Source organism: Lipotes vexillifer, unplaced genomic scaffold (genome assembly GCF_000442215.2).
Source record: "Lipotes vexillifer unplaced genomic scaffold, Lipotes_vexillifer_v1.1 scaffold884, whole genome shotgun sequence".
NCBI lineage: Eukaryota > Metazoa > Chordata > Mammalia > Artiodactyla > Lipotidae > Lipotes > Lipotes vexillifer.
Genome location: NW_006789227.1, coordinates 185451 through 202770, shown reverse-complemented (window position 1 = coordinate 202770; position 17320 = coordinate 185451). Strand labels below are relative to the sequence as shown.

General features: G+C 41.5%; 2 protein-coding genes across 2 annotated transcripts in view; one reads left to right on the top strand and one right to left on the bottom strand.

Moving 5' to 3' along the window:
- ATP2C1 (ATPase secretory pathway Ca2+ transporting 1) overlaps positions 1-672 on the top strand; it is a 121642-nt gene extending 120970 nt beyond the window's left edge. The window contains 1 exon segment of the mRNA XM_007462421.1: positions 285-672. Coding sequence (XP_007462483.1) covers positions 285-380 — 96 coding nt within the window. The 3' untranslated portion in view covers positions 381-672.
- Positions 277-16296, bottom strand: ASTE1 (asteroid structure-specific endonuclease 1). Its single transcript, XM_007462422.1, has 4 exons — positions 14982-16296; positions 2450-2660; positions 1276-1334; positions 277-466 (listed from the first exon to the last, which is right to left on the bottom strand). Exons 1-3 carry the CDS (start codon positions 16284-16286, stop codon positions 1279-1281), a joined length of 1572 nt encoding a protein of 523 aa, XP_007462484.1. The 5' UTR covers positions 16287-16296; the 3' UTR covers positions 277-466; positions 1276-1278.
- Positions 16297-17320: the final 1024 nt, after the last annotated feature.

Here is a 17320-nt window from a genome sequence, read left to right as displayed (position 1 = left end):
AGAGCTATATTCTACCAACAACTGCCTCTTATTTTTATTTTAATGAACCTATTTTTTTAAATTTGGAAAACTTTAAAAAATCATGGAAACTTTCTTTGGAAAAATGGAATTTAATATTTTAAAAATTTAATATTACAGCTCTTCAGCTTTAACAGTGATCCAAGACCAGTTATATACTAAGTTTGATTGTTTTAAAAAAAACTTATTTGCGTTAAATGTAAACGGAAGTATTTACTTCTACATGCAGCCACCTGCACTAGTTTCCTGGGTGCTTACCGAGTTAGGTCTGGCTCTGGGAGAGGTGTGGACAGCAGTTGGTTGAGATACAGCCCCATCTGCAGGCAGCACTGCCACTGACAGAAGACATGAGCTGTGTCTAAGTCCAGCCTCAGGCCCGGCTGTGCCTTTACTCTCTGCAGCTCTTCATACAGCATCTCAGCACCACCGCCCTGCAGAGCTTCCTCATCTAGATAAAGACACGACCCAAGGGCAGTATTTCCAAAAACACTGTATCACCTTGTAATTTTATCCATATATAAAACTTCAAATTCCATAAAGAAAAAAGTGAATAACCAAAATGCTTTTCTTTTTTGGCTCTTTTCTATTTTCATATCAGTGTAAAAGCCTTTCATTGTATAAACTGAAATATTTATACTGAGATGCCCTCTTTTTTTTTTTTTTTTGCGGTATGTGGGCCTCTTGCTGTTGTGGCCTCTCCCGTTGCGGAGCACAGGCTCCGGACGCGTAACCTCAGCGGCCATGGCTCACGGGCCTAGCCGCTCCCCGGCATGTGGGATCTTCCCGGACCGGGGCACAAACCCGTGTCCCCTGCATCGGCAGGCGGACTCTCAACCACTGCGCCACCAGGGAAGCCCCTGAGATGCCCTTTTAATGACAACCTAACTTTATTCAACCCCAAATTCTTTATCTTTTTCCTTAAAATAGTATCTCTTCCTCTAATCTACTACCTGACTTTAAACACATCTGCATCTGAACTCTCCAAACCCTAAATCTGTCTCTATGAAAAATCCCCTTCTCTCTACTGTTCTATTTCACTACATTTCCTTAAAGAAACAGCCGTGTGTTCAAAACACGCTTTAACTTCTGTTTTATGGGAAGAGAATAAGAGTATGACTCATAGAGAATGGTGCAAATCAGCCACTTCCTCAGTGGTGGAGGACAAAGCAGCAGCCACCCCAGGAAACCTGCCTGTTCCCGGCTCCACGTGCAGCCTGCCTTCCGGACAAACCTGGAAGGAAGGAAAAGGAGGCCCACCTATTACCAATGAGCGAGCAGCAAGGCACTGAGCCTGCCTGGGTGTGGGGTCCACATTCCTAAAAGAAAAGAAACAGACCCTTGACATGCCCCTTCTGTTGGACTCTGGTAAAAACTTAATAGACTGGTGCTCTGAGAATTTTCTTAAACTATATTTATGTTCAATAAGAGGAAACACCCTAAACTTGTGTCCTAACCAGCAGTGGGCCAGAACTTAACTTGCTGTGCAACAGTCCCTTCTGACAGCTGCTCTCCCACTTTGGGGTGTCCTGGAGTCTGTGCTGGCTTATCCTTTCATGAACTTATTTTAAACAGTAAATGCCAGAGTAGTGCTATCCAGAACTTTCTGCAGTGATGGGAATGTTCTACATCTGTGCTGTCTAGTACAGCAGCCTCTAGCCACCTATGGCTGCTGGGCACTTGGAATGTGGCAAGTGCATTGAGAAGCTGAATTTTAAATTTTAAATAGCCACCTGTGGCTAGTAGCTATCACATTAGTACTGTTCTAGAGTGTGACAACTATTATACATGTTTGGATAAAGCATTCATAATTTTGTAAAGAGAATAATCCCATTACAGGATTGAAGTGCTCCAATGCATCATTTCACCTGATGTTTAAATAAAGATGAAACTGCCTCAAAGTGTATTTCTCTAATAGAAACAGAAGTTACCATTTCTACCATCACAACTCATATACTAATTGAAACTTACAGTGGGGAAAAAAGAAAGTAAAAAAATAACACAAAACTGCACAAGCATGAATGTTTACAGTAATTGTAGGTATTCTTAAGTTTCACCAATGGGCAATTTTACTTAAGTCTCCAGGGGAGATGCTGCTGCTGCACTGAAGAGGAGGACAGGGAACACAGAGCACAAAATGTACATCATGGTCACGCTTTACAGACTGAGCGTCAAGTGCCACAGGACAGGTGGGTGAGGCAGCATCGGCACACCTTCACTGCTGTGCCCTTGAGGTCAAGCCCTCCAGCACTGACCTGGTACACGAAGCACTCAGAAAGATCTACAAGGAATGAGTGACATTTTGGTGCCCCACTTCTAAGTTGATACAACTGATGGAAGTAAATAATCCGAGAATTTTTGTTTGTTTGTTTAAACGTTTGATTACATGCAAGTAACATGCAAAAACATACTCTGGGGACTTCCAGATACCTACCAGGGCTGTTGATCATGGCATGTAAGGGTCCCATCAGCATCCCCAGCAGTAAGGCCTGCAGATGATGCAGCTTTGCCTTGGCCTCCGTGTGCTGCACCCAGTAGCAGCTGACGGCAATGGGCAACTTCAACGCAGCAGGGATTGGGTCCAGGATGCCCTGTTTCACTTTCAGCGTTTCTAACAGAAGTATCTGCCGTCTAGCCAAGGAGAGCTGAAAATATACACCAAACATTCTGTAAGTTACTTTGAAGAATGTCTTTCTTCTTCATTCTCTAGGTCCGTTTCTTATCTTCCTGTGGAAAAAAATCAGCCACACTCAAAATTAGAACCTTCATAAGGGGCGTAATAAATGCGGTGACTGGCTGGACGTGCTGTCTCTTCCCGCTGCACAGCCCTTGCTCGCGTCAGTCCATCCCCCATGCAGGCTGTTGGGCATCTGCAGTGTGCCTGTCACCTGGGAAGCTTGTTAAAACAATCCTCAGGCCCCACCCCTTAAGCTGATTCAGTAAATGAGGGGAGCCCAGGAATCTGCATTTTAACTCTTCTGCTTTAAGAAACAAAGATCTATACTCAACCCTACCCTTACCTGCCAGTGACTGTTCAGGCCCCCCTCCTCTGTGACGCCATCACCAATCACCTCCGGAAGGCAGACTTCAACCACATGCACCCTCTGCAGCATCCCACACAGCCTTCTGCTTGTCTGGATCCTGCCTCATGTCCCAACCCAGCTGAATGTCTTATTGTCTGTTTTCTCCCACACAGGGATTGTCCCAGGGTGGCCGCTTCTAGTGGCAGGTATATTCCAGCAAATAGGAATATTTAAGGGCTGTCCGCATTGTCCTTGTAATAACATACCACACCAACTTTCACTCCAAGCTTCAAATAAAAGGAAGTAAACAGCTATGAGGGCTTTGGGCCTCTGGTTGACATAATTTTGCCTAAATGAATCTTTGATTTTCTTCTTCTTTTTGTTGATTTTTATTCAATTTTTTAAAAAAATTGAAGTATAGTTGATTTACTATGAATCTTAAGATTTAAGAACCATAAGGGACCTTGCAGGTCACACACTTTTACAGATAAGGAAATTAGAACTATTAAAAGAGCATCTCTGGGCAACTTCACAATCAAACTCTAAGAGGAAAAAAAATAGTTTGTATTACTGGTGTCTGCACACACCCAGAAAAGATTTCCTTCTTAATTTTCTGGAAGGATGAGACAGTCTGGCACTTTTCTTGGCATCTAACCCCTAGTCAGTAAGTAAGAGTGCTGACAGATGAAAACAGAGATGTTAACTTGAAGTAAAACACGTTGTAACTGACAAAATAGGTTCATCATCAATGTATGACAACTTTAATCCAATGATTTATAGGTACTGGTTTTAATAATTTGATACTGTGATAAAAATTTTAAAATTAGAAATATGCAAAGTGGTTTACAGTACAGTCAATCACCCCTATGGGAAGTAGCATTAACTACTTAAATTTAAATATATTCCTCATAATCTAAACTGATAGAAAGACCTACCATGCAAAGCTAAGAAAATACATGAATTCTTTTCTGACATATAATGCTTAAATTATTGAATTCTCTAGCCAAGTTACAACTTCTATGAACCAAGCAGAGTCTGGGCTTTGACTTCAGAGAGGTTCTGCCCTCACTAACTCTGCAGCCTTGAGCGAGTTTCTGAGCTTTTCTACAGTCAGGTCTGATCATCTGTAAAATGGGCACTAGAATGAGTTACACAGGTGTTTCATGGAACCCACTAGTCCTTGTTCCCTTCCCAAGGGGGACTACTCTGCTCACAGCCCTTAAATCTAGTTAGGGTTCATCCCATGTGACAAGTCTGCAGAAGCTGCCTCAGAGGCAGAGGCACCCAGAGAGAGGCTGGGCTTGGCACTGACTACTCCCCAAGAATGATCCCTTCCATCTCTCCTTACAGTTAGCCTCTCACGGGTTAACCTGAATGGTGCTCTGTCCACTAAAAGTGACACAGCCAAAATGGAAACTCTACCCTACATGGTTACTGTGGGAAATAAATGAGAGATTGTATAAATTTTCTATTACAAGAGCTGGCACAGAGAAGATGAAGTATTACTGTCACATCATGTTAAGCATACAAAATGAAGATATTATCACAAAGTCTCCATACTTGTACCTACACACCTTTGGAATCATATTTGCACCTGATTCCCTTTAGAATTATCATGGGCTAATTAGAGCTAACAACATTGAGCTAAAATGCAGAATTGATGGTGCCAAGGGAAAGCCAAATGATGTCACCGCACAGACACTGAACTAAAAACTCACCCCACTTTGAATACAAGTACGTGATGAGAACACTTGTCACCTCCACTGAGTCAGGAGTATAATCCACCTGCTGTACTCATTGACTCAACTGGATTTTCATGTGGGGGAAAAGTGTCCTGACCCCTATGTCACACCACACACACAAACAAATCAATTCTAGATAGATTTCATATCTAAGTGTAAAAGGCAAAAATATTTTTCATGACCTTGGAGCAGGCAATAATTTCTTAAGTAGGTCACAAAAGTGACAGGCATAAATAACAAAATTTTAGATTAGAGTGTATTAAGAACTTTTGTCTAGCAAAACATAGTTGAGTGAAAAGACAACCCACAGTATGCTCCCACAATGTTATCTGACAAAGGACCTGTATATAGAAATAAATCAAAACACAGGAAAATGGGCAAAAGACTTTGAATAGAAACTTAACAGAATATGCAAATGGCCAGTGAACACATGCAAAGGTGTTCAAATAAGTCATCAGAGAAATGCAAACTAATACCCACCAAACTGGCTAAAATGATGGCAACCATAAGAACAGCAAAAATTGGGTGGAGTAGAAGGACGTGTTCTCACTCCCTCTGTGAGAGCACCAGAATCACAACTAACTGCTGAACAATCATAGACAGGAAGACACTGGAACTCACCAAAAAAGATACACCACATCCAAAGACAAAGTAGAGGCCACAATGAGACGGTAGGAGGGGTGAAATCGCAATAAAATCAAATCCCATAACTGCTGGGTGGGTGACTCACAAACTGGAGAACTCTTATACCACAGAAGTCCACCCACTGGAGTGAAGGTTCTGAGCCCCATGTCAGGCTTTCCAACCTGGGGGTCCGGCAATGGGAGAAGGAATTCCTAGAGAATCAGACTTTGAAGGCTACCAGGATTTGATTGCAGGACTTCAACAGGACTGGGGGAAACAGAGACTCCACTCTTGGAGGGCACACACAAAGTAGTGTGCACATCGGGACCCAGGGGAAGGAGCAGTGACCCCATAGGAGACTGAACCAGACCTACCTGCTAGTGTTGGAGGGTCTCCTGCAGAGGTGGGGGGGGGCTGTGTCTCACTGTGAGGACAAGGACACGGGCAGCCGAAGTTCTGGGAAGTACTCCTTGGCGTGAGCCCTCCCAGAGTCTGCCATTAGCCCCACCAAAGAGCCCGGGGAAGGCTCCAGTGTTGGGTCCCCTCAAGCCAAACAAACAACAGGGAGGGAACCCAGCCCCACCCATCAGCAGACAAGCAGATTAAAGTTTTACCGAGCTCTGCCCACATGAGCAACAGCCAGCTCTACCCACCACCAGTTGCTCCCATCAGGAAACTTGCACAAGCCTCATAGATAGCCTAATCCACCAGAGGGCAGACAGCAGAAGCACGAACTACAATCCTGCAGCCTGTGGAACAAAAACCACATTCACAGAAAGATAGACAAGATGAAAAGGCAGAGGGCTATGTACCAGATGAAGGAACAAGATAAAACCCAGAAAAACAACTACATGAAGTGGAGATAGGTAACCTTTCAGAAAAAGGATTCAGAATACTGATAGTGAAGAAAATCCAGGACCTCAGAAAAAGAATGGAGGCAAAGATCGAGAAGATGCAAGAAATGTTTAACAAAGACCTAGAAGGATTAAAGAACAAACAAACAGAGATGAACAATACAATAACTGAAATGAAAAATACCCTAGAAGGAATCAATAGAATAACTGAGGCAGAAGAACAGATAAGTGACCTAAAGACAGAATGGTGGAATTCACTGCTGTGGAACAGAATAAAGAAAGAAGAATGAAAAGAAATGAAGAAAGCCCAAGAGACCTCTGGGACAACATTAAACGCATCAACATTCATATTATAGGGGTCCCAGAGGAGGAGAGAGAGAGAAAGGACCCGAGAAAATATTTGAAGAGATTATACTAGAAAACTTCCCTAACATGGGAAAGGAAATAGCCACCCAAGTCCAGGAAGTGCAGAGAGTCCCATACAGGAAAAACCCAAGAAGAAACAGGCCAAGACACATAGTAATCAAATTGGCAAAAATTAAAGACAAAGAAAAATTATTGAAACCAGCAAGGGAAAAATAACATACAAGGGAACTCCCATAAGGTTAACAGCTGATTTCTTGGCAGAAACTCTACAAGCCAGAAGGGAGTGGCATGATACACTTAAAGTGATGAAAGGGAAGAAACTACAACCAAGATTACTCTACCCGGCAAGGATCTCATTCAGATTCAATGGAGAAATCAAAAGCTTTACAAACAAGCAAAAGGTAAGAGAATTCAGCACCATCAAACCAGCTCTACAACAAATGCTAAAGGAGCTTCTCTAAGTGGGAAACACAAGAGAAGAAAAGGACCTACAAAAACAAACCCAAAACAATTAAGAATATGGTAATACATATCGATAATTACCTTCAACATGAATGGACTAAATGCTCCAACCAAAAGACAAAGGCTCGTTGAATGGATACAAAAGCAAGACCCATATATATGCTGTATACAAGAGACCCACTTCAGACCTAGGGACACATATAGACTGAAAGTGAGGGGATGGAAAAAGATACTCCATGCAAATGGAAATAAAAAGAAAGCTGGAGCAGCAATACTCATATCAGATAAAATAGACTTTAAAATAAAGAATGTTACAAGAGACAAGGAAGGACACTACATAATGATCAAGGGATCAATCCAAGAAGAAAATACAACAATTATAAATATATATGCACCCAACATAGGAGCACCTCAATACATAAGGCAACTGCTAACAGCTATAAAACAGGAAATAGACAGTAACACAATAATAGTGGGGGACTTTTAACACCTCACTTACACCAATGGACAGATCATCCAAACAGAAAATTAATAAGGAAACACAAGCTTTAAATGACACAATAAACCAGATAGATTTAATTGCTATTTATAGGACATTCCATCCAAAAACAGCAGATTACACTTTCTTCTCAAGTGCACACGGAACATTCTCCAGGATAGATCACATCTTGGGTCACAAATCAAGCCTCAGTAAATTTAAGAAAACTGAAATCATATCAAGCATCTTTTCTGACCACAACGCTATGAGATTAGAAATCAATTACTGGGAAAAAAACAAAAAACACAAAGACATGGAGGCTAAGCAATACATTACTAAATAACCAAGAGATCACTGAAGAAATCAAAGAGGAAATCAAAAAATACCTAGAGAAAAATGACAACGAAAACACGACGATCCAAAACCTATGGGATACGGCAAAAGCAATTCTAAGCGGGAAGTTTATAGCTATACTAGCCTACCTCAAGAAACAAAAAAATCTCAAATAGACAATCTAACCTTACACCTAAAGGAACTAGAGAAAGAAGAACAAACAAAACCCAAAGTTAGCAGAAGGAAAGAAATCATAAAGATCAGAACCGAAATAAATGAAACAGAAACAAAATAATAGCAAAGATCAATAAAACTAAAAGCTGGTTCTTTGAGAAGATAAACAAAATTGATAAACCACTGACCAGACTCATAAAAAGAGAGAGATGACTCAAATCAATAAAATTAGAAAAAAAAAAGGAGAAGTTACAACAGACACCACAGAACTACAAAGCATCCTAAGAGACTACTACAAGCAACTCTATGCCAATAAAATGGACAACCTGGAAGAAACAGACAAATTTTTAGGAAGGTATAACCTTCCAAGACTGAACCAGGATGAAATAGAAAATATGAATAGACCAATTACAAGTAATGAAATTGAAACTGTGATTAAAAATATTCCAACAAACAGAAGTCCAGGACCAGAAGGCTTCACAGGTGAATTCTATCAAACATTTAGAGAAGAGATAACACCCATCCTTCTCAAACTCTTCCAAAAATTTGCAGAGGAAGGAACACTCCCAAACTCATTCTATGAGGCCACCATCACGCTGATACCAAAACCAGACAAAGATACCGCAAAAAAAGAAAATTACAGACCAATATCACTGATGAATACAGATGCAAAAATCCTCAATAAAATACTAGGAAACAGAAACCAACAACACATTAAAAGGATCATACACCATGATCAAGTGGGATTTAATCCAGGGATGCAAGGATTCTTCAATATATGCTAATCAATCAATGTGATACACCATATTAACAAATTGAAGAAGGAAAACCATATGATCATCTCAGTAGATGCAGAAAAAGCTTTTGACAGAATTCAGCACCCATTTATGATAAAAACTCTCCAGAAAGTGGGCATACAGGGAACCTACCTCAACATAATAAAGGCCATATATAACAAACCCACAGCAAACATCATTCTCAATGGTGAAAAACTGAAAGCATTTTCTCTAAGATCAGGAACAAGACAAGGATGTCCACTCTCACCACTATTATTCAACATAGTTTTGGAAGTCCTAGCCACGGCAATCAGAGAAGAAAAAGAAATAAAAGGAATACAAATTGGAAAAGAAGTAAAACTGTCACTGTTTGCAGATGACATGATACTATACATAGAGAATCCTAAAGATGCCACCAAAAAACTACTAGAGCTAATCAATGAATTTGGTAAAGTTGCAGAACACAAAATTAATGCACAGACATCTCTTGCATTCCTATACACTAATGATGAAAAATCTGAGAGAGAAATTAAGGAAACACTCCCATTTCCGATTGCAACAAAAAGAATAAAATACCTAGGAATAAACCTACCTAGGGAGACAAAAGACCTGTATGCAGAAAACTATAAGACACTGATGAAAGAAATTAAAGATGATACAAACCGATAGAGAGATATACCATGTTCTTAGATTGGAAGAATCAATATTGTGAAAATGACTATACTACCCAAAGCAATCTACAGATTCAATGCAATCCCTATCAAATTACCAATGGCATTTTTTACAGAACTAGAACAAAAATCTTAAAGTTGTATGGAGACATAAAAGACCCCGAATAGTCAAAGCAGTCTTGAGGGAAAAAAACGGAGGTGGAGGAATCAGACTCCCTGACCTCAGACTATACTACAAAGCTACAGTTATCAAGACAATATGATACTGGCACAAAAACAGAAATACAGATCAATGGAACAGGATAGAAAGCCCAGAGATAAACCCACACACCTATGGTCAACTAATCTATGACAAAGGAGGCAAGGATATACAATGGAGAGAAGACAGTCTCTTCAATAAGTGGTGCTGGGAAAACTGGACAGCTATATGTAAAAGAATGAAATTAGAACTCTTCCTAACACCGTACACAAAAATAAACTCAAAATGGATTAGAGACCTAAATGTAAGACCGAACATTATAAAACTCTCAGAGGAAAACATAGGAAACATAGGAAAACATAGGAAAACACTCTTTAATATAAATCACAGAAAGATCTTTTTTGATCCACCTCCTAGAGTAATGGAAATAAAAACAAAAATAAACAAATGGGACCTAATGAAACTTAAAAGTTTTTGCACAGCAAAGGAAACCATAAACAAGATGAAAAGACAACCCTCAGAATGGGAGAAAATATTTGCAAATAAATCAACGGACAAAGGGTTAACCTCCAAAATGTATAAACAGCTCATGCAGCTCAATATTAAAAAAACAAACAACCCCATCCAAAAATGGGCAGAAGACCTAAATAGACATTTCTCCAAAGAAGACATACAGATGTCCAAGAAGCACATGAAAAGCTGCTCAACATCACTAAGTATTAGAGAAATGCAAATCAAAACTATAGTGAGGTATCACCTCACACCAGTTAGAATGGGCATCACCAGAAAATCTACAAACAACAAATGCTGGAGAGGGTGTGGAGAAAAGGGAACTCCGTTGCCCTGTTGGTGGGATGTAAATTGATATAGCCACTATGGAGAACACTATGGAGGCTCCTTAAAAAACTAAAAATAGAATTACCATATGACCCAGGAATCCCACTACTGGGCATATATCTAGAGAAAACCATAATTCAAAAAGACACATGCACCCCAGTGTTCACTTTAGCACTATTTACAATAGCCAGGTCACGGAAGCAACCTAAATGCCCATCGACAGATGAATGGATAAAGAAGATATGGTACATATATACTATGGAATATTACTCAATCATAAAACGAAACGAAATTGGGTCATCTGTAGAGATGTGGATGAATCTAGAGACTGTCATACAGAGTGAAGTAAGTCAGAAAGAGAAAAAGAAGTACCGTATATTAACGCATATATGTGGAACCTAGGAAAATGGTACAGATGAACTTGTTTGCAGGGCAGAAACTGAGACACAGATGTAGAGAACGTATGGACACCAGTGGGGAAAGCGGTGGTGGGGTAGTGGTGGTGGTGTGATGTGTTGGGCAATTGGGATTGACATATATACATTAATATGTATAAAATGGATAACTAATAAGAACCTGCTGTATAAAAAAATAAAATAAAATTCAAAAAAAAAAGAATAGGGGCTTCCCTGGTGGCGCAGTGGTTGAGAGCCCACCTGCCAATGCAGGGGACACAGGTTCGAGCCCTGGTCTGGGAGGATCCCACATGCCGCGGAGCAACTAGCCCCGTGAGCCATAATTACTGAGCATGCGCGTCTGGAGCCTATGCTCCGCAACAAGAGAGGCCGAGATAGTGAGAGGCCCGCGCACCGCGATGAGGAGTGGCCCCCACTTGCCGCAACTGGAGAAAGCCCTTGCACAGAAACGAAGACCCAACACAACCATAAATAAATAAAATTTAAAAAAAAAAAGAATAAAGCTAATAGAAACCTGTTTAAATAAAAAGAAAAAGAACACCTAAAATTTTTTAAAAGGATAGAAGATACCAAGTAAGGGCAAGGGTATAAAGTAAGAAGAACTCTCATAAACTGCTGGTCGGAATATTTATTGGTAAAGCCACTGTGCACTTGGCAATGTGTCTTCTAAGCTGAACATACGTTGTGTCTTATGTCCCAGGACCTCCACTCCTAGTTATACGTGCAACAGAAATATGACAGTATTTTTACTAAATGCTGTGCACTCGGATGTTCATAGCACTACTCATAATAGCCCAAACTGCAAACTGCACAAATGCCCATCAGCTATAAAATGGAACAATCGTGGTACACTCCCACAAGGTAAAAATACACAACAATGAGAAATGAAAGATCTACAACTATGCACAGTGATATGAATGAATCTCATGAACACCATGTTGAATTAAAAGAAGCCAGACGATTTATAAAGTGTAAAAACAAAGTATTCAAGGTTGTTAGAGATCAGAACGGTGAGTACAAGGGGTAAGGGAAGGAGTGACTGTAACCACACTGGGGAAAGCAGGGGTGCTGATAATGAATCTTCATGTGGGTGCCCTTTATATGGAACTGTTGAGCTGGTAAGAACTCATCAAGGTGTAAATTATCTGTGCACTTTGCTATGTGTACACACTGAGGGAAGGATGAAGGGCAGAGAGGCAAAGGAAATGTTTAGGGCTGATGGATACATTCATTATCTTAACTGTAGGATGGATTCATGGATGTAAATGTACGTCAAAACTCATCAGAGTATGCACATTAAAGACACTTCTCAATAAAGCCATAAAAAAAGTAAAAAAAAAAAAAAAGGCCCTCCAACATAGCACCATTTATGTTGTGAGGAGAAATGTAATTTCAGCCAAACCTCCTTCAGAATGTTGCTGTTGGAGGGTGGAGGCAATGAGAAGTGCCCACCAAACTGAGAAGGCATCCTGAGACTGAAAAACGAGGCAGGCGGCTCCATGTAGTCATTGGATCAGTTTATCAGCAGGTAACGTAGTCAGGGTGGGATCGGGATCTGGTAGACAACGATTAATTGGAAGCATGCGCAATTGCGCTGTGCACGGCTGCAGGGCCACTGGGACAATTTATAGTTAACCTTTGGGGAGGGCGGTGGTGTTTGGAAACAGGGCGTGCATTCCTAAGTCAAGATTCATGAATGGGTAGCTAGCCAGTCTCATGGGCACCGTGAGTAAGTCAGAAAAGGTTTTCATTGTTTGGGGACTAACAGAGCATAGAGGCCACCTGGTCCTAATGATTATTAAACAGTCTCTATTAACCACAAAGCCCTTGATGCAGAGGAGTGACTGATGGCACAGTACAGTCATGGGTAGGGTCAGTGAAAGGATAGGAAGAGCTGTAAGGGCTCGGGACAGCATCAGTTGTGCTAACGGCCACACCGTTGCTAATTTCAATTTTTCTGGTGTGGGTAAAGTTTTAATAAATTCCTTGTTTGGAATTTGACCTATGCTCAACTCTCCAGTTTTTTAAACCTGGAAACATGATAAAGTTAGTCAGCTGTGCTACTTAGCATGATAAGAATGACTGCTGTAAAACTGTATCTAGACTTACACAATAAATGAACTGTATAAACCAGATAGGGACGCCCTATCTTGGGGCTTCCCTGAGTGCAGTGACTTGTAATCAGGCATGTCACTTGCAGGGACCTCAGAAGCTATGTCTATGGAATTGTTACAAGAAAGATTAGATCCCGTGGGGAAGGAGGCCAGTGGGACTTTTTCCTTCTTTAATTGAGATATAATTTCCATGTCATAAAATTCACCCTTTTAAAGTAGTTTTAGTTTCTTTATAAGCCTGTGCAACCATCTCTAATTCCAGAACATTTCATCACCCCAGAAAGAAACCCTGTTCCTAATAGCAGTCATTTCCCATTGCCAAGGAGGCTCCTGGACCCACCGATGTGAATCTTGTTCCTCCTGCCTGAGCTGTCACCAATTGGGAGGCTAAAAGGGCTAGCTCCTGGTCACCTGTGTAGGCATTCTGGGCTGCATAACTCTTGGCTGGGGGCGCTGTCCTGTCAACTGTAAGATGTTTAGCAACATATTTGGCTTCTCCTGACTATATGCCAGTAGCAACAGCCAACCCTCCCCAAGAACTGCCAATCGAAAGTGTCTCCAGACACTGCCAAGTGTCTCCTGGGTGGCTAAATCACCCCCAGGAGAATCAATGGTGTAGACCGTTGGGAGGACTCCTGCTCCTGATTCAAAGCTTCGCGGATGCTGTTACGCGGCCCTATATACCAGAGCAGACTGGCACCCTGAGTGGCCTGAAAGAGTCTCCTGAGTCTGAATATTGAGTTGGATCCAAAACCCCCCCAGGACTTCCCTGGTGGCACAGTGGTTAAGAATCTGCCTGCCAATGCAGGCAATCCCTGGTCCGGGAAGATCTCACGTGACACAGAGCAACTAAGCCCGTGCGCCACAACTACTGAGCCTGCACTCTAGAGCCCTTGAGCCACAACTACTGAGCCCGCGTGCCACAACTACTGAGCGGGCGCAGCACAACTACTGAAGCCCGTGTGCCTAAAGCCCATGCTGTGCAACAAGAGAAGCCACTGCAATGAGAAGCCCATGCACTGCAGTGAAGAGTAGTCCCTGCTCGCTGCAACTAGAGAAAGCCTGTGTGCAGCAACAAAGATGCAACGTAGCCAAAAATAAATAAATAAATAAATTTAAAAACAAAAACAAAAAAACCCCCAATAACCATTGCAATTGGAATTGTGAGTTTATCTGCATTTAATTTGTAAATTTAATTGTGTTCGCATAAGTAGCTTCACATCTATTTGTAATTTTTAATATATTTATGTAATATTATTTAAAAAACTAAGTAAACACTGGGATCCATGAGAATTTCTTTTACCTTGAAAAGGGGGTTGGTCTGTTACTCAGGTTTAATCAACACTGAGTTAAGCTAAGAGCCAAGTTTTCAGTATCAAACTAGGCAAATCACCATGATGCCATAAATCTCAAGTCTAAAAAAAAGTCCTCATCAATAAAAATGAAAAATTAGGCCTAAGCATCAGTATTAATCCTGTTAATTGCAATCCAGTGCAGTCTGAGATGTTAGTTGTGCCTTTGATCAAGGCCTAAAGGCAAGCTTTCTTTTTTCTGCAGCTCAGAATTTTTTTCCCTTTCCTTTATTTTTAGTCACTAACCCCATTCTACTGTTAGCTAGTTAACAACAAGAGTAGTAGTAATAACCGCAAAGATTAACACATGCTACTGAAGTACAGTGGAAATGGCAGATTTGGAGCTAAAAGATCTGGGTTTGAGTCCTAGCATGGATAATTTCCTGGCTAAGGATTTAGCTGAGTCTTAGTTTTCTCAGCTATGAAATAGGGGCAATATAGCAACCAACCTCAGTTTGTTATGTTAAGAGAGATAATACACATGAAAGCACTTTGTAACCTGTAAAATGCTTTACAGAAATTGCAGTGGTATTACAAACACTTACTTCAGTCAATTTGCTTAAGTCAGAATGATCCTTGGGCAGTTCTACTGCATCAACAATTGATGTTTCGATATTTTTATTAATCCTTTCCACTTCGCTGAAAGCTGGCGGCTGAGGAGGCAGCGCATCCCAGGCCACATTTCCCGGATGTGGAGGAGTATTCACAAGGAGCCCATAGATGACTTGCCGGATGGGCAGAGAGATTCTGTGGGCGTTTGGTCGCTGCATGTTTTCTACCTGTGTGTGGAGAATGGTCCGTCTCAGCACCAGAGCATCGCTGATGAAAGGGGACAGCTGGCCTCTGGCCAAGGCCGCGAGCACCCAAGGCGGTAAACCCGGATTCCAGGTGTCTGGGCAGGCGTAAGCACCATGCCGGAAGAAGTCCTGCAGCCTCCCCTGGGACTTCAGGTACTCCCCCATGGAGCCACAGAGAAGCTTCTTCACGGTTCCTCGACTCTTTCTGGGGAGATGTTTCAGAACGTTGTCTAACGCTTCGGTAGGGTCAGCAAAACGAGACAACCAATTCAGAAGTCCCAGCACCCGGTGGTGTCTCCTCCCCTTAGAACTGGGAGCCCCAAGAGGAAGACATACTTTACTTAAGAACGTCTCCACGACAGGCAGATTAACGTGGTCATTTCCACACAGCACCGCGAAGAGAGGCAGCAGAACTTTGTTCATATTGCCGAAGTGACAGCAGAGTGCATCAAGGGAAAAGCACTTGGCAGGGATATAGCAGTCTCGTGTGCCCTTGATAGTGTTCATGTTTCTCCACTGAAAGCTATTCAATGGACAAAACCCACTTTTCAGGTCAAAAATGCAAAAGTCACTATCAGACGATAACACGGGGCAATTCCAGTGATTAGCAAGGGTCATAATGTCCCGATCTGCTTCCGAAAAGCACTGGACAAAACGTACCCGCAGCTTGATCAGAACCTGTATGAATACTTCCCGGATGAGTAAGGGACACACATACCCACCCCCGCCAACAGAAAGGGAATGGGCCATCTGGATCTTCTCCCTAGCTCGATCCTTTAAAGTGTTAAGCTTTTTATCTGAAATGTCACATCCTCCATCTAAAACAACATATGGGCAGATTTTACAAGCAAAAAGCGATTCAAAGAATTTTTCTACAACATCTGTAAAAGAATCATAGTCCCCTCCATACCGGAGCTCCAAGTTTGAACTGAAGCAAAGCCGGTGGAAGAGGGAATAGCCGTCAATGATAATTTTTGTGTCTCGCAACTTCAAATCTGTGAAGAACTCATTAATATGATCTTCCACAAAACTCATTAGTCCTCGGATACCCATGACTGTCTGAAGAATTGCCTGTTTAAAACAAGAGAACACACTTTTAATTGATGTTGCTTATGGGGGACCAAGCTACTGTTTCTAGCACCATCAAATCAACAGCAAATGTTGTGAAGAGCTTTTTAAATAGAACACATTAGGTGCCAACATCTTAATCCTTACCTAGATTCTCAGGCAATACCACCTAGCTGAGTGCTTTTTCATTCTCTCTCGCTTTCCCCATATGTTACAAGGCACAAACTCAATGGCTTCATGGAGTCTGCTCTTTGGACAGGGACAGAGGCTGCTGATGTACAGAACTTCTGCGGACTTTGATACTGAGACAGTCACCATCCTACAACACAGAATATTTGTTTTGTGGGGTCAGCGTAAAAGATCCTAAGCTATAAAAATGATAACCTCAATAACATAATAGATCAGAAAGCATTAGGCTTCAGTTAACTAAAGTGTGTAGGGTCAATGATATGGATCCAGTTTTTCTATTTTGATTATCAGAGTCTGGGAATTTCTTTGAGGCCTTGGCTTATGGGCCCATCTTAATTAGCACAGCTCCGAGTTTCAAGCCTGGAGGAACTTAACTCTCCAGTTTCACGCTAACCAGAGGCTCTTCTCATCTGTCTTGGCATTTACGTCCCAGGAACTGAAGATACCCTTCCCCAACTGGCTAAGTCACAGGATAAGTATTACTGGTTTCTCCTTTGGCCTCAGCCTCCAATATGGCTCAGCATGGCACAGTTACTGATCCTGTCTTTATTTAAAATCGTAAGGTTTTGTCAAGCATGTATTATTTTTGCATTAGTTTTGATTTTTTTAAAGATATTGTGTTAAAATTTATTTATCTTGATCACAGAGTTTTTGGGCTTCCCCTTGCCTTAGTGCCCAACTCACTTCACCCTAGGCTTGGCCCTGTCTCAGTACCTTACCCTGTAGGGTACCTACTTCTCTCAAGTCTGTCTTGTACAGCAAATGTGAGCAGAGACCGCATCAACTCAGCCGAAGCTAACAAATGCGCGCTGGACAGGAGGAAGGCGCGT